The sequence below is a fragment of the Pocillopora verrucosa genome, chromosome 14 (assembly GCF_036669915.1).
Source record: "Pocillopora verrucosa isolate sample1 chromosome 14, ASM3666991v2, whole genome shotgun sequence".
NCBI lineage: Eukaryota > Metazoa > Cnidaria > Anthozoa > Scleractinia > Pocilloporidae > Pocillopora > Pocillopora verrucosa.
Window position 1 is genome coordinate 9,917,567 of NC_089325.1, and position 24,058 is coordinate 9,941,624.

The 24,058-nt window shown below is 38.5% G+C and overlaps 2 protein-coding genes across 2 annotated transcripts; one reads left to right on the forward strand and one right to left on the reverse strand.

Moving 5' to 3' along the window:
* Positions 1-745: 745 nt before the first annotated feature.
* On the reverse strand, positions 746-17,299 carry LOC131797808 (P protein). The gene is made up of 27 exons (XM_059115474.2): positions 16,594-17,299; positions 15,463-15,520; positions 14,949-15,021; positions 14,347-14,421; positions 13,894-13,973; positions 12,953-13,047; positions 12,290-12,383; positions 12,115-12,168; positions 11,790-11,861; positions 10,904-10,969; positions 10,544-10,600; positions 10,010-10,090; positions 8,981-9,024; positions 8,775-8,857; positions 8,174-8,226; positions 7,489-7,568; positions 7,335-7,387; positions 6,793-6,934; positions 6,241-6,289; positions 5,867-5,978; positions 4,937-5,064; positions 4,389-4,448; positions 4,117-4,155; positions 3,254-3,337; positions 2,501-2,585; positions 1,803-1,896; positions 746-1,406 (listed from the first exon to the last, which is right to left on the reverse strand). The coding sequence occupies exons 1-27, from the start codon at positions 16,911-16,913 to the stop codon at positions 1,331-1,333; spliced, it is 2,307 nt and encodes a 768-aa protein (XP_058971457.2). The 5' UTR covers positions 16,914-17,299; the 3' UTR covers positions 746-1,330.
* A 64-nt stretch (positions 17,300-17,363) lies between these two features.
* LOC131797810 (uncharacterized) lies at positions 17,364-20,511 on the forward strand. Its single transcript, XM_059115475.2, has 7 exons — positions 17,364-17,698; positions 17,840-17,927; positions 18,791-18,965; positions 19,152-19,293; positions 19,743-19,805; positions 20,040-20,121; positions 20,217-20,511. Exons 1-7 carry the CDS (start codon positions 17,608-17,610, stop codon positions 20,251-20,253), a joined length of 678 nt encoding a protein of 225 aa, XP_058971458.2. The 5' UTR covers positions 17,364-17,607; the 3' UTR covers positions 20,254-20,511.
* The last annotated feature ends 3,547 nt before the right edge of the window (positions 20,512-24,058 follow it).

Below are 24,058 nucleotides of genomic sequence, written 5' to 3' on the forward strand. Positions count from 1 at the left end.
AGATCCGGAGGAGGGGTGTAATATCATAAGTTATCACATGACCCGTCCGTCCCCGCTTACGCAATCGCATAGAAAAACTTAACATGCTTGATGTATGGCTGTATGGGATGACGGGAGCCGGTCATGGAAAAAGCCGTCCGGCCATGCACTCGGAAGGCTTTGTTGCAAAAATAAAACATTGAGAAATTAGAAAGTAAGTCGCGTTTTCCGATGAATTGCGAGTCTCCTGTTCTGACTCGAAAAAATAAAAGAAAAATTTTTTTATTGTAGAACCTTTTTCGGGGGGTGTTCCGCGCGCGCCCGTTTATCGCGCCCCATTAAGGTTGATACAAAATTTCCAACACTTAGTGGTCATGTGATAAAATGCTTAATGACTGCGTTTAGTCGGGCCACACGGGAAAATATGTAGCTCGAGGTTATGTCACCCGGAACTCGCTACACTCGGTTCCTCCTACTGATCAGGAACATAATCTGACGTCACGCAATCCGGAAGGATCTGGTTCAGTTTTCGAGGCTTGCACCGGTGATCAAACAACCAATACAAATGTGCCTTCAGTGTGGCTTTTATCTCATTGGCTCCCTAATAAATCCACTTCTTCCCGTTTAGATGCATTCTTTTTAAAGTTTTGCGTCGCTCCATTGAAAAGCATTCTAGACGAAGTTTACCCTGGTAAACCGGCTTTACAATAAGTTTATTGCATGGCCCTGAGTTAAAAAAGATTAGAATGAAAAGCACATCATAAAGCGCGTTTTTTTGCCTTTTAATTCCTTTTTAACTAAGAATAAACTGCAACGAAAGGCTAAATCATTGTTAAGTACGTTGCCTTCGTGGCATAGCTGATAAAATCGTTGAATGACAATTTTCAATTTTCTTTAACATTTGATTTTTGTCATTTTAAATATTGCAGAATTATTTTAACAATTACACAATTCTGAACAATTTGCCGAAGAGACCAGTACCAAAACATCTTTGCCAGCAAAACACCATGATATTTTGTTTGGCATCCACGCAAACGAAGATAATTACTTGAATACTGAAACAATTATGACAAAAGTACAGTATTGTAAATAATGATGTAACATCCGAGTTTTACTTAATAATTTCTTATTTTACCTTTTCTTTCCACTAAAATTCCAGTGTTTAGTTGTAAGCTTTTCCAAACTCTGAATCCAATGCAGTTTAGGCAGTTAGCTTAATAGCTTAGTTAGTTATCTAAATCTTAATTTGTTATTGATCCGCCCTAGACTAGTTATTGCAATTTGCGGGTCAGCCAATGTAATATTGATGAATCTGAAGATTGAATAAAAGCGTGTGAAGGCATTATTCTCTCTACACGAGAACTTCTATGATCAACAGATAAAGCATGGCTGTTGTTGTGGTTGCAAGCATAATGAGGAATCCAATTCTGAAACAAAACCAAAAGAAAGATATTGTTAATAACATAAAAAAGAAAATTTTCCAGTATTTAAAACAGGTAGTCCAAGCTCGAATTATGAAGGTTTGTACAACTTTCCAGGTTCCTGGCCGAGTGGTTTTACCCAAACGTTTCATTTATTGCTGTGCAAAAGTGTGTAAAAAAAAAAAACGACTCATTCAACGTCGTGTGACTTCAATATTCTGTAACATTGTCGCTTTTTTTCGTTAGTGTTTTAGTTCTTTTCCCTCCTCGATTTGCGTTTAGTTTTGTTTTTTTTCATCAAACATCCTTTTTCGAGTTTTGCGACATGGACGAAACGAAAAGTCATCCATAAATTGAGCTTGGATTCCCTGTGGATTCATAAAAATAAATGAGAATTCTCACTTGAAAAATGTGTTGAAACTAATAGGGTAGCCATACTGCTCTGAAAGCCCAGCACAGACAACGTTAGCCGACGCACCAATAAGCGTGCCATTCCCTGCCAAAAAATACGAGAGACTCGTTTACTTTGTCTGATGGTGGTTACTTAGATTCGTATAAAATACTATTCCTGAGAGGAAACAAACCTTTACAACTAAACAACACGTGAACGCGACACACAGAGAACGTGATCGAACGGGGTAAAACAAAGATAAGCAAGAACAAGGCCACACCACAACACCGGTCTCACTGAAAATCTTAAAGGTGGCCAATTTACGTTATCATCACAACACCGGGAGCTACGTTCCCCAATCTTAGCGAGAAGAGCGTGGAATCTATAACATGCCCTGCTAGCCGCAACAGAGAAGAGACAGGAGACGTGGCCTAGGCTTTATCGTCCTAATCCGACAACCATTTTAACCAAATGTCATAGCAAAAGCAGCACATTGTCCTCAATTATTTTAAGACCGCGAGCGTTGGTCCGATCTGGGTTTTGAACCCTCGACCTCCCGTACGTCAGTACGGTGCTCTACAAACTTGAGCAAACCGAGTGCGATAAATCGATAAATTAAAAGTTTTGCGGTGACAAGTTTTATGAAACATGACGTTTACTATCGATCAGATCTGCCGGGCAGATGATTTTTTTCTGCTTTGAGGCTTACCTCCTAAGCAGGAACCCATAGCTAGTGCCCAAACAAGGGGTTTAAGGTCTATCCCATGCGCGCTGAGTTTCAAAACAACTGGAATCTGTAAATGAAAGCAGTATTGTTGAAATAAACGTCCTGATCAAACTACCTTGACCTGTTTCTGCCTCAGATAAAACAGACATCTCATATCGCGCATGCGCGTGTGGTTCACAGAACACCTTTGCAAAGTGCGGCAAAGGAAGGAGGGCCAGAGGGTACTGGGATCTAACAAGAAATCAGATCATGGGGTAAGGGGTTAGTTATCTGGGTACAGAAATCTGAAGAAACAACCCTACCTACCAACCATACTAACTTCACGTGCTTCTGCCTCTAGAGGGGACATTCATCTCACACTTGCGCATGTAGCTAACAGCTAACAGCTAACCTTTGAAAAGTGCGACAAAGGCAGGGGGCCAAGAGGGCACCGGGTACGGGGGACTGGTCGACAGCATGAGGCAAACTGAACGCAACTACTTAAGGTACAAAAAAATTTTGACTAATAGTTTTCCTACCCAGAAATGATAACAGAATCGTGTGAGGGAGATTGAAGCTTCGCTTCAAAAGTCAGTATCTGGACAACTGCGCACCTACCCCTCACTAAACCCCACATTAACTCTAACTCGTTACCAGTTGACTGCTGTTGGGTTACAGGACGGGTAGCTGCGCAGTTTTGTCAGATACTGACACAGCTTCTATGCGGACCAAAGAGTTCCTTGGAGTATTTCTTACCATAGCCGTTGCGAAAGGAATGTTGTCTATAAAGGAGGAAACCAACGCGGAGACCCACAAAATGATAATAATCGCAATACCGAGCTGGTGAACAAAAAAAAGAAACTAAACGGCAAACAAGTTTAAATTTATCCAACGCTTATTTACTCATTAACGTCTTAGAAAAGGAAGGAAAAAAATTGTTGTGACAGAAATAAACAAAAATTTGTTTTCCGGTGTAAAAAAAAATAGATATGAGATTTCACCCTAAGTATACCACGTGCGCAAAAGGACTCTATTATCACATACCCCTTCCTTCCTTCCTCTATGTTTGACTCTTTAACTCCCAAGATCTCATAAGTAATTCTCCTTACTGTCTGCCAAACGATTCTCATTACGTTAGTCTAGAGAATTTGGTATCGGATCAATTAGTAATCCCACAATTGACATTTCTCTTCATTCTCATCACTTGTCTGAATGATGTTGTATAGAAATAGTAGAGAGAAATTATGTCTTGGTCACTTGCGGGAGTAAAGGGGTTAATTGGTGATGGCGTGTTCTTTTTCGGAAAAGAAGTTTCTTCAAGGAGGTGACCGATGACAACCTGCGATCGCTGATACTTAAACATTTAAATAATCAAACAACTTTCTTCGGAAGCCGATTCGTTAATTAAACCTTCTGTTACTTCAACCCTACTCGAGTTTTGTTAACACATTCCGCACTCTTCCCCAGGCCCCAAACTGAGTTTTTTTTCCCCACGCAGTCCAATTTTCCCGTTTCTAACTATCATCAGTCGTAACGGGTGATCAAGATGTTGTCAGTTGCATACTTTTTAAGAAGATAGTTTTATCTGAAAAGAGTGAGAGACAGCGTATTTTATTTACCTTAATTTTACCTTCTCGATCACCACTAGGAGAAAGATACTGGAGCAGAAACAAAAATGTTAGAGATGAGATTTTGATACATCAAGGCAAAAAACATAAAAATTTACTCCCAGAACTACTTTTCTACTTTAATGGTTGCGCATGGTCTTGTAATGATGAGACCAGACTCCATCAAGCCAAGAATCCGCGCCAAGGGCAAAGGTGGTTAGCGAAAGACCAAAGAATGCCTTACTTTATGAAAGGTATATCAACAGATCTTCAGAAGAACCTACCTCTATTAAATTGAACGTATTGTCACCAAGAAAGTCCATGAGTCCTAGTTCATTCAAAGACTACAAAGGGAAAATATGTCTTATGATAATTACTGTCCACAAAGGGGGTTGATCCACCTATACTCGTCTCAAGATCTCTCGTTCACATTAAACCCTTTTGTTACCACAACCACACACTAGCGCCAGTCCCATGCATTTCAGGGTAAGCTTTATTTTTTTTTCTTTTTTTTTTTTTCTTTTTTTTTTAGGTAGAGTGGCCCATAACTACCGGCTGTTATCCCGCAATCAGTAAAATGAAACGAATATGAGTGTATTCACTCTCCTTTGATTGGGATGCTGGCTCGACACAAGTAAACCACCAGCAATTTTTTGGTTCTCTGAAAGTTCGCCGTTAGCCCATTTTACCTGGATGTTCTTGAGCGAGAACCTCGCTCAAGAACACAACGTAATGAGCCGCCCAAGGCAAGAACCCAAACCTTTCCATCCGGTATACAGCGCGGAAACTAAATGTCAACCGCATGTCTCACAAAAAAATCTCTCTGACTGACCTTCATTAGGATGAAAAGTCCGCTGAAGAATACCAGAGTTGCCCATTCAACTTTCTCCATCAATTCTTCAAAGTGCGCCACGTCAGCCAGCAAGATAAGAAGTATGGCTCCGAGGACAGCAATCCATCCTGAGACAAACGGTGCAAAAAGATCGATTCAAAACTGAACGTAATTTCAAGTTTTCACAAAATCTTTCAGCTGAAGGGAAATGTCTGAACTTAACACTTATAATAAACTTCCAGATTTAAATAGACAATTCCGACAATTTGCTCGTTCTCTCGCTCGATTCTGTTTTTATTTCTGGCTGAGAAAAACTACTATCCAAGGTTTTATTTTCCTCGAGTAGTTTCCTTCAGTTTTGCTTTTCCCAGTTAACCAGCCCTTACCACCTTACCCAGCTTTAGTACAAGATTACAGTGCCCTCGTGACCTCCTACCTTCGCTGCACTTTGGAAGGGTCTTCTGCTAGCGATATGCGCATGCGCGAAATGAAATTTCTCCCTTAGAGGCAGAAGCTTTGTATTCTAGCGATGTTTTGCTGTAGGGGGGATTGGGGGAAAGGGGATGGGGATGGGGGGGGGGGGGGGGAAGGTCAGTGATAAGTTTAAAATGAAAAGGCTACGATAACCAGAGGAATAGAGGTTTACGTCTAGTAGAAGGAGTCAAAATATGTTCGAATGGGAATTTAAAAGATGCAAGGCAAATGATAACTACATCAGACAGAAGACAGACACGAGTAAGGAACAAAGCGAACCGCGTGATCGGCGTAGCATGATGGTTAGGAGGGGATCTACCCTTCTGAATCGGTTCCAGACCTCCATGGAGACCCAGACCCAGCGGGGGGTTTGGAGCGGGGATATACAAGCTGTTCTTTGGCTGGTGACACTTCCATAAGATTTCGGGGAAGGTCTTAAATAGATACAGCACTTACCTACACTAAGATTAAATTTGTGCTCCTCAAACGGTTCCACGAAAAAGGCGACAACAACCAGAAGGATAACGAGTAGACTCTTAAATAACAGTGCTTTATCTCTGATGACATACTAAACATGAAAATAAGGATTCCACAAAATAAAGTTTAAATCTTCACACAAATCAAGTCATAAATAAACTCAATCAAGGTATTTAGCAGACAAGGAAGAGCTTCGTAGCCATCTCTAACAACTCTACCTACGTTTGTAAACGTCAATGGCACACTACAAATCTAGCTATACCAAGCTGCTATGCAGCTTTGACGTAAAGCAAAATTGCACAATAAAGTCAAGAAACTGTCTAGTTATGAACTTATTTGCTTCGTTTGTTTACCTTTTCTTCAAGTGCTGGTAGATTTCGTTGAAAAGCTCCTTTCCTGGACCTGTCACAGAAATTATTTATTCCATTAATTGCAATTCAGTTTTAATTCAAGCATCAAAAATTCAATTAACCTTCCTACACCTCCGTCCAAAGTTGGAGATGAAACGTTTACGTTTATGTCAATGACGAGATTCTCAATTCATATTGACACATCATCGTCTTAATATATTAACAAAGTGATACTAAACAGTCACACTTCAAAATGCCTCTCTTCACCCAGGAGAGTACAAACTGATATCAGCGAACTGTTAGGGAAAGTTGACTTAAGACTAAGGAAAGGGGAGGGGGGTGGGGGGAGGAGGTAGGTAACGATGCACTAGCATTTCGTCCAAAGGAAATAACAATACGCCTAATCACTTTATGTGACAGAAAACGGGCTAAATTCCTGCACTATATGTCGTGAGTAAGTCCTGTAGGCACACTTTACCTGTAATGCTAATAGAAAGGTTAAATAATTCTAGGAGGTGGTGGTAAACGCATTTTCACACGTTTGTCAGTACTTACGAATTTCGTTTCATGTTCCTGACATTATTTTCTAGCAACATAACCCTCTGCAGTAGTAATAATTTGACAGTTTTCTCCTCGGCTGAAACACTTGGCAGGCGCTCGGCAGTTCTTTTCCAGATCTCAGCTTCTCGTTTAAGCTCTGCGAAAAACAATGGAAATAAAGAAATAAGAAAAAGCAGCATGCTCCCAGTCGGCGGAGGAAAACGAGATCATTTTAGAGCAAATTTTGATGAAGTGTTTTATGTGAAAACCATATCTTACGGCCAATCAGGGGAAATGAAAACCTCTCGAGGAGCCAATGAGAACTGGTAGCATAAACATGTGACGGGCCTCGAGGGAAAACACGCGTGACTATGTTGTGAATGGTGTTAAACTTGAATCTGATTGAGTTTTCTAAACCAATCAGACCGTAGTGAAGTAAAACGAATGCAAAACAGTATTACTTTTGACACTCAAATGAGAGTGAGTATGGTAAATCAATAACTGCTGGATTTTCTATGATGTGGTAAAATCACAACGTTAAGTACGAGCTTAGTTACCTTCAATGATTGGCGGATCGTCATTGACAATTTTCACGTTTCGATAAAGGAGCCTTTGAAATGGAAGGAAAGTTTAATTTAGAAATGAGTACGAGAGCTAACGATAATCAGCTGGAAACTATTTTTAACCAGAAAATATCATTTTGTAGAATACCTTAAAACTAGATATGCCACTAATACGCAGACCACAATACCCCCAGCGAGATGCTTTGTGAAATCTGGAAACTTAATATGCTGCGAGGATAAAAAGGGAGCTCTGTCAATATAGTTTTGATGAAGAGTACCTTCATCTCAATGTAATTCGCATAAGCTTGGAAACGTTGATGTAATATTGCAAACTGTACTTTAAGAGTGACGAGAAACAACATGAATGGACGAATTAGTGAACGAACGAATGAATGTCGGAGCGAATGAACAAAGAATCGAGAGACAAATGAACGAAGAAACGTAGGGACGAAGGAACGAAGGAACGAAGAAACGCAGAAACGAAGGGACGAAGGGACGAAGGGACGAAGGGACGAAGGGACGAAGGGACGAAGGGACGAAGGGACGAAGGGACGAAGGGACGAAGGGACGAAGGGACGAAGGGACGAAGGGACGAAGGGACGAAGGGACGAAGGGACGAAGGGACGAAGGAACGAAGGAACGAAGGAACGAAGGAACGAAGATACGAAAGGACGAAGGAACGAAGATACGAAGGGAAGAAGGAACGAAGATACGAAGGGACGAAGAAACGAAGGAACGAAGGAAGGAACTTAGGAGCAGAGATCAAAAGGGTAAAGAACAAACCAGAAACCAGGATTAAAAAAACCAAACATTTCAGTTGAGTTGTAACTTACTTTACAAAGGTCCGGGTTGGTAGCTAAAATTACATTTGGTGGGTCACCGATTGCTACAAGGAAAGAAACAAAGGGACAAATATTCATGGAACGTATACGAGGGTGCAAGTTTGGGACATTTACTGCGAGTCAGTTACAATTTTCAGGTAACCAGCTATGCTGATCTGCTTGAGACAAAAAGGGATCGACATCAAAATCACGAAAAATCACGAATATCACGGGAAAACTGCGGAAAAGGAAAACGATTAACTGATTCCATGCACGGGTAAGTGTGTACTCAGTGCGAGACGTGAAAAAATGGGTAATTTCAGCAAAGGGTGAAAAATTGAGAAAGCGCGCCAAGCGTGCCAAGCGTGCCAAGCGTGCCAAGCGCTGGCAATGAGAAACCAGTGCCAAGCGCGGGAAAATGGGAAACCACTGACACGCGTGGCGAGAGCATGTAACTGGAGAAAGGCTCTGGTAACAAAAGCAGATTTCATCTAGTGATATGATAGGCTTGAAATACACCTTACCTGTGATTGTGACATGTGAGGTCAAGCTGGAATATTATTGAATATATTTGAATTAATTATTAATTAAAACACAGCAGTAGTATATTTACCTGTTGTCGTTCCCCCAATGTTAGAGAATATTACTTCAGCTATCAAGATATATGTAGGATTAAGATTGAGGACTTGACTCAACCTGAAAGGTAATTTAGTTTCATCAATGGAAACAACCCGTTTAAGAATCATTGTTTAAGGGCCCAAAGCCAGAAACAAAAATGCATAATCAGCAACAATAAAAAATAAAACACTCTTCACTTACGTCACAGTGACTGGCGTCAAAAGCATTATGACCGTAACATTATCCTGTTTTAAAGTGGAGACAGAGGTAAATTTACTCATCGTTTTTGTTCCTGTCTAAGAATTTACAAATCGTACTATAACCGTGTGAAAAGGAGATTTTGCTTTTGATGTAATGTTCCATCTTTTGCACGACATCAGCTGTGTTAACGAAGCATTACGATATACCCGAATCTTCTGTTTTAAAACTAAGCTAAACTAAAACTTTTGATGTAATGTTCCATCTTTTGCACGACATCAGCTGTGTTAACGAAGCATTACGATATACCCGAATCTTCTGTTTTAAAACTAAGGGAATTGCAAAACCTTTAACAAGAAAATTATACTCAAATCTTATGCAAACAAATCCTATCCTCATAGGAATGGCCTGCAGTACTGAAGACCCAAACACATGTATTTTTTAGTATGCATCTGCCACTGATTGACTGATTGGCTGACTGAAAGAGCGACTAACTGACTGACTAACTGACTGACTTACTGACTTAGAAATGTACTGACTGACGGACTGACCAAGTGACTGACTGACTGACTGACCAACCAAGCAACTGACTGACTAACTGACCAAGTGACTGACTGACTAACTGAGCAACTGACTGACTGACTAACTGAGCAACTGACTGACTGACTTAGTAATGTATTAACTGATGGACTGACCGAGCAACTGACTGACTGACTAACTAACTTTCTAATATACTGACTGATTGACTGACTGACCAAGCAACTGACTGGATGACTGACTACCTAACTGACTGACTGACTAATAGTAATGTAATGACTGATGGACTGACAGACTGACTAACTAATGCACTGACTAACTGACCGAGCAACTGACTGTATGACTTAATTATGTACTGACAGATGGACTGACTGAGCAACTAACTGACTGACTAATGGACTGACTGCCCAAAAGACCTGTGGATTAGCAGATAAGTGGACATTATTAGAATGGATAGATAGATTTTACGTTCCAATTTAAATAAAATTAATTTACCAGAACAGCAGAGATCAATGCCGTACAGCCACATAAAAGAGTAATTAGGCCCCACACATGACCTCTAGAGAGTTTGTAAGCCTGTTTGAATTGTAAGTAGACAAAGAATGACATGAGAGTTTTTAAAATTAGATGTGGCTTTGTGTCTGTTTCAAGCCGTTCTCAGTTTCTAGGAAACGTGAAGTCAAGATTATTGATCCACAATTAAGAGATGTGGTATAAATTTAGTCATTTATCTGCATTCTCTAAAATCATTACGCACGGTTACCACATGTAATGATATTTAAGTAACCACAAAGTTATCAAGTGGTTACCGTGCATTTTGGTGCATCTGGCCAATCAAACGAAAATTAAATGATGCAATGAAGATTAAAGATAAAAATGCATACAGCATGCCCCAGGCAATTGCATTTGATTTTGCTCAGGAATGGCATAAAGAGCAGCATGTCTTGGTGAACAAATTGTGTAACAAGTTTTACAATTGCATTGAAAATACACAAGAAATGATTACCAAAGCATAAATTCTGCACAAACCTTCAATGCCACATAGTCAAAGAATCCGGACTTAGCAAAAATGGCAACCAAAATCATCTGTTAGGATAAAAAATCAAAAACAGCTAAAAAAAACAAATTTCAGCATTTATTTATGAAAATATTCTGACCCCTTAGAGTGACTAGCATCTAATTTCTCCTTACAATGTCACCCTGGAATCAAACATTGAGGTCACAAGAATAAAAGAAATGATCACCACCTAAAGACGCTCTTGTTTGGTAAACAAATTCTCCCAGTCAACACATCAGGAAATTTATAGAGAACAGTATGGAGAATATGCACACTGATTTTAGGGTTTAAGGGGTTAACAAATGTAATTGTTATCAAAATAAGGTGCATACCATTCCAAACAGAAGAGAAAGTGTCTCCCACTCCACCCAGCTGATGATGGTTTCAAACGAAGGTCTCTAAGGAAAATAAGATAAGTTCATGACCACATGATTTTTTTAGACGTACAAATGTTAACTTGCAATTGTAGAAATGTGCCTGTTTTCATCAGTTGGGGATTACTTCATATCTTCCCATAATCACCCCTTAGGAGGTGATTAAATACTGAAGCATTGATTTCCAAAATTCTCCAAAGGTTTAATAATTACTGCCCAGTACTCCAATCTATTTTATTTAGGAAATTATCAAACAGTATATCATTGTTGTTGCCACTGCTCTGGCTGTTGTCATGTTTATCAATATTATCCTCATTTTTGTTCACATTGTCATGGATAGATAAATAAATGGATAAAGAGCCTTTATTTAAAAAACAATGAGATTTAACAGCTAAAAAGCTTGTAGGGTTTCTTGTGCTAAAAACTGAACAATTTTATACTGATAAAGAATCTTGTGCCCAAGTTTAATAACTTGAGACCCAATTCTTTATAATACTGTCAGTTAACCCTTGAACTCCCATAAGTGACCAAAACAGAATTTCTCCTCACAATATTGATACAATGTCAAGCAGACATGAAATGAGAATAAAGGAAAATATTAATTAGGAGATTATTAGTTGATCCAATACCAAATTCTCCAAATTAACACCAAAAGAACTGTATAGCAGACAGTAAGGAGAATTACTAATGAGATCTTGGGAGTTAAAGGGTTAAAATGTTCAGTAATTGATTCTTGTAATTGAGATAGTGACCACTATCAAAATCGGCTATCATGTTCATGACTGTGGTCTGAGTAGTGATCATGATTGTGTTCATTACCATGATAATGATTTATTATCAATACCTTATTCCTGATTGATAAGCAAGCTAAGCTTGCCAACGCACCTAACATTGCTGCTATAGCTCGGTGAACAAACTGAAAGGGAATGATACATCTTGTGTTATTAGTTAATTCATAACAAATCAATTTGCTGACCAAAATTGAAAAAGGGGAAGTTGAACCAATTTATGCTGAGAACTAACCAAGTGATCAGATTTTGTAAGGTAATCAAATGACCCATTGCACAACGGAGGGAAACCCAAAAGCTAGGAGTTCCCTTAAATTGCTTCAACTCAACTTAGCAAATTAAATTAAGTAGAAGACAAACAGACATTCAGCTAACTGGTACCTCAAATATGATAAGTATGTAGACTCCGACTAAAATGACAGATGCAATAACAACCTGAAAGAGAGAGCAATTTTTGTTAGATAAGAGAAACTACATTCAACAACAGTTTCAATGCTTTAATTTTCAAATGGATTGCTCTTCTAATGTGAAAATTATTCTAAAAAAAAAGCCTTACCCCATTTGTCTTTTCAAGATCAGTTTCTTGAAAAACCATCACTGAAATGGCAATTGGGTATGGAATGGTTGCAGTCACAGCCACATGCGTTATGCTGTACAGAAAGTTTAATTCAGATAAGGGTTAAGAAATTTGCAAATTGTGAAACTCCAAATTGATTGATGAAGTTGTAATTAATAGCAATTATTAATCAATTATAACTAAAAATTAGTCATTATTACAAAATATTCATAAAAAGAATACCAACAACAATTTTGCTGCAAGGTACAGTAATCATTCACATTTCACTCATCAAAGACTGCAATTCAGGCACTCGAAGGCTTGTAATTTTTTCAAATTATAATTATATCAGCCAGAGATCGTTCTTAAAATTTTACCAACAAGTTTGTTATTAGTTGTTATTACAACTATTGAACACCTTAACATCATATATTGATAATTGCTAATAGTTACAATAATGATTAAACCTTTTAACTCCCACATCAAATTTGTAATTCTCCTTGCACTCAACCAAACAATTCTTACAATATTTGTTCACATTATTTGGTATTAGATCAACTAATTATCCCCAAGTTGATATTTTCTTTATTCTCATCACTTATCAGGTTGATATTGCATTGATATTGTAAGGAGAAAGTGTCAATTGATAGTGTTTACCCTTACTTGACAGATTCTTTAAACTGAAGTGTCATTGTTCTTAAGACAACAGGCCTATGTTTCTCATCCAAAGTAGAACTGCACATAATTCCAATGTTTTTCTACAAGGTATAGTAATCATTTAAATCAATCATTTGCTGGAAATGCCACACTAATTACATCATTGACAAATTAAGCAAAAACGTTCTGACAGTTTCTCAACATAATGTGCGTATAACAAGATAGAAGTTAATAAGATGCTGCTAAATTTTCGAAGCTTCTGATTGATCCTTTACACTCTAACATCAGTATGTATATTCTCCATACTGTTCTCTTTACATTTCCTACTGTTGGAAACTGTGCGATATGCTACTTATTTTTAATTTGATTGACATTTATAAGTGATTTCATTTATCTACACATAACCAAACAAACATGTATGCAGCATGTGTTTTATTGCCCCATATATGGCACTGCTCCATGTGCTTACAACAGGATGTTTAGTGTGTTCCTTTTGAATAAGCTGAGATTTGTGAGTGGGAGTTCACCAAAGTGCAGCAGTAAAATTGTTCAATCAAGGGAATAAACTGTGACTTAACTGTGGAAGTTAAGTGTGGTACAGCTTTTTCACATTTTTGACACTATGGTGCCGACAAGGAGAATTTGTTTAACAATCAAGAACTTCTAAAGTTGGTGATCATTTCCTTTATTCTCATGACCTTCATGTGGGATTCAGGGGTGATGGTGTAAGGAGAAATTAGATGCTGGTCATTCTTAGGGGCCAAAGGTTAAGTGGTTATCAAAAAGGGGGTAGGACTTGTAGTTTAAGTTTCAGATTTGAGGGGAGGTGGCTTCTTAAAGAGAGATGGCTTATCAGAGCATCAACAGCAAGTAAATTTTCTGTTTACTATAAGAACATATGTCAAAAGGGTCATCAATTGAAAGCAATATGATCACCTCATTCATACCTCATCAAAAATTGTTGATGTGTTGGTAGGCGTGCTGACCAAACCAATGGTGAGATTTTGTGTTGACTGCACATGGTTCTCTTGATAAAAACAGGAAAGCATCAAAACAACAACTTTGACTCTTTCAATTAAACTGCATTTTTTAGCATATAGCAGTTTGTGGCCTTTCCCTTCATCTAGGCAGCTCGGAGAGCTGTAAAACACAAGACCAAATATTTATCTTCCAAATCAGCACTCTTAATCCCTACGGTATCAACATGCGCTGTTCATTCAACTAATTTATTCTTGTTTTCTTGTCACCATATTCCCACCAATAGTGTAGCTCCATTTTCTGCATATAAACCCACACACAACCCACAACTCCTCCAATCGCTCTGTCAAAGGGCTAACACTCAGAATGTCAGCCATTAAACTCTTTGCCCTGGAAATTCCTCTAAAATATGAAAGTGTTACCTTCATCTTCAGGTGCAAAAGGTCCCCAAACTTCAACAGTAACAGAAGAATTTTCTGAGCTGTCCAGTGCAATATCTGTTATTTTGTTAAGTCTTATTTGAAAGAAAGTAACAAATATTGACAATAAATAAATATAATTATGTTATATACCAAGCTGGAGGTCTGTATGGGAAAAAACTTGCCAAGGCCCTGAGTTAAAGGTCTGAAGTCAAAGGCAGAGGGCCATACTCAAGATCAAGAGCACAGTTTTTCCAATACAGACCAACCTTGACTGGTAAATAACTTATTTATTTTTTCTTCTGGACTGCTTTTTTCCATTATTCCACACATGGCAAAAAAAAATCTGCACCATATGAGTCATATTGAAAAAAGCTGGACCTGTTACAAAGGCACAATCAGTATACCAGCTTTAAGGATTTAAGATTCTGGCCTGTTGAGATGCTTCAGAAAAAATGATAACTATTCAGCTTTGAAGTAATTCATTGCATACAATGTTACAGTCGCTAACTTAATCTCCTTTGATAAAACAACAAAATCATATTGTTTCACTTGCAAAAATAGACATGATTCCCATTTTTGCATCATTTTGACAAAAAGGATACATTGTGGATTGTCATATGAAACACACAGAAACATTCTTTCCTCAGACTCCACATTTTTAATGGAGAGCATCACCTGGAAAATAACAAGAAGACAAAAGTATAAAATCCAAGGTTTCTTACAGCTTGCAATGAATGTATATGCTGTCAATCTGAAATGAGTGTGTTTGGAAAAGTTTCAGACAAATTTTCAACTTTTAAGAACTTAGCACAGCCTCTCTTCACGAAAGCTAAGTATAAGATTGATGATAATGTCAATATGCATTCATATTCATTCCTATATGAAAAGCATCTTGGATTTAAATGGTTCTTAAGTACAAAAAATACACCAAAATTGAAGAAAATGTGAAAAAAAAGAAGCTAAAGAAACACTACCTAGTGGTAAATTATTGTGTCTTGAATTTGAAATCCTGTCAACTTTTCACATGGCGCTATATGCCATCCCTGTAAAAATGTTATCAGACTTGATTCAACTAAACCAGTTATGTATACATTTTAGGATGGAAAATATTCTTACTGCAAAAGCAACAGCCATGGAAAACAAAACCCAGGGTTTGACTTTCCTGCTACTAGATCTGTAAGGTAAGTGAAGGAAAAATGTAAAACGTAAAATTGGCATACTACATATTTGTCATAATTATATGAACAAGTTAAGTCTTTTCCCTGATCTATGACCAATGAAAATGTATTGATGGATTGATTGATTGATTGATGGATTGATTGATTGATGGATGGATTGATTGATTGATTGATGGATTGATTGATTGATGGATTGATTGATTGATAGAAAGATGGATAGATAGGTAGATAGATAGAGAGATAGATAAATAGATAGAGAGAGAGATAGAGAGAGAGATAGATAGATAGATTGATTGATTAATTGATTAAAGGGGTAAGTTTCTAAAGAAACTGTGGTGCTGCGTCGGTGGGAGAGTATAGCAGGTAATTTAGTGTTAACAACTGGGTTGAAAACGTAAATTAGCCACCGTAAAGGGTAAAAAAGCTGACGTTTCGAGCGTCAGAGCGATTGATTGACTGATTGGTTGACTGGCTGGCTGCCTGACGGACTGACTGACTGACTGACTGACATATTGATTGACTGTTTGACTTACTGTCTGCCTACCTGACTAACTGTCTGAATGACTGGCTGACTGATCTCAGGTTGACTAAATGAGTGACTAACAAATTTCTGACTGTCTGAATGACAGAGTGGCTGTCTGATTGATTGATTGGAAAATAGATTCATTTGGATTCTATCTGATGGTTTATGAATAAATCTCATTTTTCATCTTCAAAATCTGTATGCAGAGTGGTACTCTATATGATATAATGTGAATTAAAATGAGAAGTCTATTCCAATGTCAATGGTGTATATTTGATGGAGACACATTCACTAAAGGAGAACATTTGAACCAATAAAATATATAAAACCTCTCAAACAAATAAAGCGATAGACAAATGAAGGCAACTCTGAAAACAACACCGTAAATAATAAATAACCTTGATGAGAGTTATCAATTCATATAATTATAGAGCAGCAAATAATTAGCTCACTCGACCAAGTAAGCCAGCTTCCGGCGTCTAATGATGTAGTATTTTCAATCTATTTTCAATGCAATTTTACATCAAGAGTATGGGTTGAGCTCACCTTAGATGTTCCCATAATGATACAGAGTGCGACGAACTCCGCGACTTTGCTGCCGGAAGCTCCATAGAAATAGAACCCTGACTGTTTGTACTATCAGCTCTGGCAAAGTGATTTTCTCGTATTAACAATTGCTCCTCTTCGATCTCAGAGGTAAACGTACCATAATTATTCATTAATTCAGCGTCTGGACTTGATCTTGGAGAACGAAAAATAGGACTGTCCGTTTCACTCAGCGATCTATACGATTGGTAAGGGCTGCTAGCGATCGACGAAGACGCTCTCGAGGGTGATCCTGAAACAGTGTAGCCTCGCGAGGCCATTATTTAGCACAGTTAAGGTCTCTTTTGAAATGCAAGCTCAACAAAGGCGAGCAAGTCTTTGCAAGACAAAAATGTGAAAAATTTCACGGCCAACTTACTGCTTCAACGTAGCAGGTGAAACAGTAGTTAAATTTTTTTATATTTCTTCGGACGTTTTTAGAGAGTGACCGCCGTTATGTCTCGGGCTCAAGTAACAGTTGATTGCGTGATGCAAACAAAGCATGTTTTGACAGGCAAGACAGGTTTTGGGTAAGTTCAATGCTGGTCTTCTATACTTAAAAGCATTTGGCTTCACAAAGTGTAACAATTCGTCTTTCTTGGAATAATCAAGAAACTCAGAAAAATCACTCATTATAAAAACGTTTTCTATTCAGCGGCGGTCACGCCAATTTAGGATATGAACAAAGTCACCTAGCAACCACTGTCCAATGAGTTGAAACCCTCATGTTTAATGAATAGTAGACGGAATAAATTACCACTTCCTAAACTTCGGCAAATCGAGCTCGAAGTCACTGCCGAAAAGATCAACGTCAGCAGCTGTTTGGTTTATAAACAAACCATAAAGTGTTCGATTAAGTCTTTCAATCTTTGAAAGACTCGATAAATGAAGAGTACTTCCTTTTCAAGTTGAGTGAAAGGCTTTTGAACTGATCCAGCTGTACAATCAACTCGCTTGTTCGAGTAGACATCAACAATGCCAGAAGAGGAGCGAATAGTAACTTCTCCTGTTGCAAGCAACGTCAAAAATCCACCGTGGGGAACTGAACCAGACACACCAAACACAGGTTTGTAAGCGAACGGTTTGCGATTATAAACATCCAAATCTTTTCATCACCAAACGCAAACAATTAAACCTCCTCGGCTGTCGCGTTTGTGTGTCAATTGATCCCAACAATTATATTTATTGTTTGTTGATGTACTTTTAGCGTCTGGAGTAAGAAAGAAGCAGTTCCCTTGGACAACTTACTCGAGAGATTATGTAGGAGCAACTGGAACACCTGCACATCCACAAAGGTAACTTTAAAAGTTCAATGAGGCAATTTTATAAATATGCTGGAATTATTTGATAGCTAGAGTAGGCACGAGGAATCCGATATCATGCGCCTGGCACGTTAAGTGCTCTTCCCTCTGTGAGTCTTATATCAGTTGCTTCCAGATACCTAGCGATATTAAGACAGAAAAACATTCTGGGAGAGCAGACGTGAGGCAGTAGTTAAACAACAGGCATAAATTCCCATGAAGCTCCTGCAGCTAATAGGCCTGTTATCGATTTTGGTAATTATTACTAAGAAAAACATGAAATATCCTAAGTTATCCTATGAAATTCATAATTCCAACAGTTTGTGGTTAGAACTCCTTAAGTTACTTCTGCCATGTTAATTAATATCGTGGGCAATTATGAATCCCACCAAATTTAAGGAAGCCTTGCAATACACGTAATCATTCGCTAGGACACAGACGCACTAATGAGGCGATAATCAACCAAAGAGGAGCGAGGGTGACTGAGGATGGCAAGAATTTTCACGGATTTCGAGTGAAGAATAAAAAAGAATAACAGTAATAATGATAACAAAATTAAGGAAAATTTTTCTTTAACATGTCATACTAGTAGTTGAAGGGAGCCATTAAGGCGTGACCAATCCTTCTGTTCCCCCCTTTATACTCTGTCGGCGACGACTAAACCCCCTCCCGTTCCCCCTAAAAACCACGTGACCCCCCAAATATCCCTCGGCCCCCTCCCCTCCCCTCCCCTCCCCTCCCCTTCAGCGATAAATTATGGTCCTTGAATCAAGTTTCTCCTTTGTTTCCCTTTTTTTGTTTTTCTTTTTTGTTTGTTTGTCTGTTTGTTTTTTTAATTAGATAATTTTTCCTTCTAGAATGAGAACCGCGGAGCATCTACCATCAGGCTGGCCATTTGAATCAAGTCATTATCACAGCACATTTAGAACACCCCAGCTGGCGTACTGCAGACACAATGTACAGCCTTACTCCGTGCATCGGAAAAATAATCCGCATGCAGCAATTCTCGACCCATGGAAGTACCCGGATAAGGTAACATTTCCTCACATTTGTGGGAGAGGGGGGATGGGTGGATGGCAACCTTGTTACCAAGGTCTTTCTTCCTCACGCACTTTCTCGCTTGAAGGAGTGGCAAGGAGAGAGAGAGAGAGCCTAGGGGAGAGTTTGGACCACTTGGTTTGCGAGACATAAACATTTTTTTGTTGATGTTTTTAACAGAGTTACTTGGTGTGGAGGGACAATCCATCTTTGAATCTCCCGCCTGTTCGGGAATCGCAGTCGGCACCGAACATTCTCCAACATAACAAGAGCCGTTGGATGTCAACAACATACAATACCACCTTCAACGCAAGACCTCTGGGTACGTACATTGTAATAACAAGAGAGAGAATGGAATTCGTAGCAAGCGCTATGATGATATAGAAGCGAGTCGAAACTACACGCACGATAAGCTCGACTCCTCGCGCGAGTGCAGCTATTTACTTGTCTATTTCTCGCGCGATTCTTGGCTTGCTTGCAGTGTGTGTTTTAAATCAAGCTCGGTGAGTTTTCTGAGATTTCTGAATATCTGATTCTAGGAGAAGAAGAGGAGGTAACAGTTAGACAAATCCTAAAAAAATGAAGGGAAAGGCCAGAAAAAGGAGTCATTCTTATAGCATGCTAACTCGAGACTGGCGAGGAGCTCATCACCGTTCTTTAATTAACTGGATCTGCGTCGTTGCGCCTTTATATCTGTGGCTGAAAGGCTCAGCTATGTCTTCCTTCGTTCACTTTAACCGAGACTGAGGAAAATGTATTTTTTTTTGTCAGAACTTCCAAACTACAAACCAAGAACTGCATGGAAACCAGACCGCTTCAGACCGACCTCCAAAGGTAAAGTCGGGAAAAGTGTGGTTTAAAAGCCCCAAAAGTTTTAAGTCAGTTCTTTTGCATGATTTTCTCTCACTGAGAGAAAATTTATTTTCCTGAAAGGTGTTGAAGGAAACTTGACAAAAGATGTGTGTGAATTCCTTGAAGCTGCTAGAAAACTAAAAGTAAATTGTATATGAAATCTAGAAAAAGGAACAGTTGAGCATGCTCGTACCAATTTTCCTCTCATATTTTCAGCCCAGACCCCTGCTCTTCATTGGCAGACTGAGTACTCTCACGACTTCAGAGGAGCCCGAGGAAGACCGACCACGACTGAACGGTACTGTCAAGATGTCGATTGCTTTATAAATTACCCTTATATTTTCATAGTTTCTAGTCGTAGTAATAATGGTTCTCTTGTTCATTTTTTTTAAGCCCGTGGGACATGTCTTGGAGTAACTTAAACATGTGACATGCGCAAGAATTGCTCCCCGATCACCTGAATATGACGTCTGAACCAACTGATCAAAGCTTAGAATCCATTAAGAATGTTTAAAAGTAGAGTTGTTCGCCTTTTGTTTCCTGTGAGTCATTTTATGATATAATGTTGTAACTGCGAAATTTGCTGAAGTTTTGTGAAAGATTCAACCACAAGCTTAAAACATAAAATTTGTATTTTGTAATGTTAAAAATTATATATATTTTTTAGTGAAATAAAACTGCAGTGAAACACAGTCATCCTTTATGACGCAGAACCCTCTTGGTCCCCGATGCAAATTACAATAAATTATCGGTATAAAATTGGTTATAATGGGAGACGGTATGCGATGAAAACTCGTTGGTCTGATGGTTGAAGCGTTAGACTTTGTTTCGACGGATCTGGGTTCGAGATCTGGCCGGTCAACGTGGTGTGTTCTTTGAGTAAGGCGAGACACTATTTTACCTACTAAATAGATATCAGAAAGAGAATATGTACTCAATAAATATTATCATAGGTCACGGGGATAAGTTCTATAAGTTTATAATCTCTTAGTACCAGCCCACTGTCAGGGAAACTTGACGGAGGAGCAATACTTTCACTTACTTCCATGCCAGTCAAAACAACAAGTGGTAAGAGGCTAATATAACACACAACGTAGCTTAAGGTCTTGCATCTGTTAAGAAACAAAAGTTTGGCGATGTAGAAAAAAAAAAGAGAAAAACATAACGAAAAAGATTGTTGGCCAATATTAAGCTGAAAGAGAATTTTCAGCGCGATAAGCTCTTGACGCGAACTAATTGCTCTGCTTTGTCAAACGCATTGTTTGAAAATGAGTAATAATCCAATTTGATAACCAGTTTTAATTCAGCATGGATGAGAGTCTGTTACTCTTCCATCTATCAGTTATTTCTGCTAAAACTATCTTGGCTGGTCTGTCTGCGGTAACCGTATAAATGTTCTGTTTGACATGCACTGTTGGGAAAAGGTTCTAAGAAATAGCAGTGCGGTATATGAGGGTGATATTGGTCTGATGGTTTGACGTAAAGTACACTACAATAAAGAGAAGCTTTTAAAGGGATTACAGCTATGTTTACTTAATCGAGTGTCAAATGGATATGTAGTTTAACGACTTCCGGCTCGAGCTTGTTGTTTGGCTTGGTAACCAATTTTTTCTTCGTATGAGCTCCAGCGAAATTCTCGAACAGTGTTTTTTCCCTTTTCCTGCGCCTGTCTGGTCAACTTTTTTAAAACGCATTTTAAATCATGCTTTATTTCCCTGAGGAATATAAAGTTCTATGACGTAAATTACAAAGACATTACCCACATGCACATAAACAGAACACATGTTGTTAGGCTAATTCCCATGTGATTGTCGTTCTATCTGTGATGACTAGATGAGCTACACAACCACAAAATCCTAGCGCGATGTAAGAAAACATCAGCAAACTCCATGTAATTTATTGATAGACAGGAAGGAAACGCAAGAAAAGTGAAGGAAAAATGCATAAAGTTCACACTTTAGCGACGAATTATGTTTTCAAACGAGAAGTTGAAGGTACAGTGAGTTGATACGAGCTTGTGCGCGTAGCTACTAATTCAAAGCGTTCCCAAACATCAGCCTCTGCGCAACTTATTAGAGCCGCGCTCTAGATATTTTCACGAACAGTACATGTCTTAAAACCCCACGTGAGGATCGAGGATATTTGTGCATTACCTTGACAACGCTAAAAATACATGAATGTGCAACTCTAAAGTTTACCATAACTCAAGTCAAATCTTCTTGTCTCTAAGGCCGGGAAGTAAAAATAGAAACTCTAGATTGCTAAGTTTATAACTGAGACAAAGGCCTCTTAAAGGTAAAATTAATTGATCAAGCATTTGACAAATATTCCACTTGATCATCGGTTCATTTTCGAATTCTCCGTTATCCATAAGGGACACTCCTAGATGGGCTTACAAAACTTTTCAATGCGACGCACGATTTTTGCAATAGCTCTTACATAAAAAAAAATTCGTGTTAGTCTTTTCATTGCACTAGACTCTTAAGGACATTTCGTGAAGGCGAAAAGTAGTGTTTACCTGTGTTTTTATATCGCCGGAACGACTGACCCTTAACAATATACCATAACATTTTGAAATTTTAATTTTACTGAAGGCAAGGATTAGCATATTTAATTCATTCCTACACATAGCGCAAATTGGAAATCAATGAACGAATATTGCTGATCAATTTACGCTCAATAGAATTCTGAGATATAACACGACACATTTATTGACAGTGCGTAAATTTCAAATACTTATTCCCGATCTTTTGGCCAGTTGGGTCGAAATCAATCAAGAAGCACGACGAGTTACAAGAATGTTATAGCCTTTGTATTTAAAAAACACAATTTTACATTTTATTCACTATCCTTTACTACGATCTATTTTCGATAACAATTTAATTTATGATAATTTGCGATAAACTGCTGAATCACAGCTCGCGATAACATATTGCGGTCTATTTTCACTAATGCTCACGTAAACACAAACATTCATTTTCCTCCAGTCCGTGAAATTTCAACTTTCTGTAAAGTTCTGTTTATCTTACCATGGCCACTCTACTTCACGTAGATCGTTCCTTTGAACTTCGTAATAGACGGAAATCGGAAGGTAACGTGTTAGTGTAATCAACTAATAACGAATTATTATAGCTGTAAGTTTCACCTCTCAGAGCAAGTGTTTGCAGTATTTTCCTCTTTCTCTCGAGCTTCTTTTCCCCTGATAAATCTTGAGCGAAACACGCTTTCAAAACCACACACACGGTTGTCGTTAAAGAGGTAAAAGAAAAAAGATTATATGGGTTATGCTCGCTTGGAAATGGCTTTAAGTTTGAATTTAGTCACCATCTCGTAAATAATAAAATACTTGCATTTCGTCGCACAATTTCGATCTTTCGCATTTGAACCATTTCACTTCTGGAGTTGAATAGCATACAATTAATATTACTTTAAGAGACATCAAGCTCTAATTCAAATTTTTTACAAACCGTTTGTGGTCTATGAACGATATTTGTCAGTACTTCGGTTTGTCTTCTCTTCCTTCTAAAGCTGTAGAGGTTTCCCAAAATGTGCTTGTTTTTTACCTTGCTCTTCTACTGTTGAGCAATGACTCCGTTCTGTCTTACTCAGCGCAAAACAGGAAATGAGCGGCGCACGGCAGTAGTGGAACTACCTGAAACAACCTCTATTTCGCGCTGGAGGAAAATATCATGAACAAATAATCACACAAAATGATCTTGTAAAAGACGGATTGAAAGAAACGCATTTCATTTCTTCCTTTCAGGGGCAAAGAGAATTTTGCCACTTCCCAGCGTTCCAGAGGAACGGGAGAGACATCACTCCGTGGCCACCATGACAGATATACAGGGCTCTAAGGAGCCAAACCGGAAAATATCTTTGATGAGACGAAGTACAAGATGGACACTTTTGGCCAGCGATGTGGAGGTGATGCCAATATGTTCTTTAAAAGGAAGGTACCGGGTGCACTGTGTCGTTAAGGGACTAATACACTTGACCTGTCTACTTAGGGCAATTTTCGATTGAGTTAAGAAGGAAATCCGAGATTAGATTTGGTTTTTAGTCAACAAGGCCCTCTGATTGGTCCAGTCCCAACCAATCGGCTGCAAAATTAAACCGTTTGTCTGTTTTCACCTCGGGTTCTCATTGGCTCTGAGATATATTTTTTGTGTGTGTGATTCGTGGTCTGTGACGCCCAGTGCACTCTGGTGGAAGTTAAATATCAGCATATAGACACT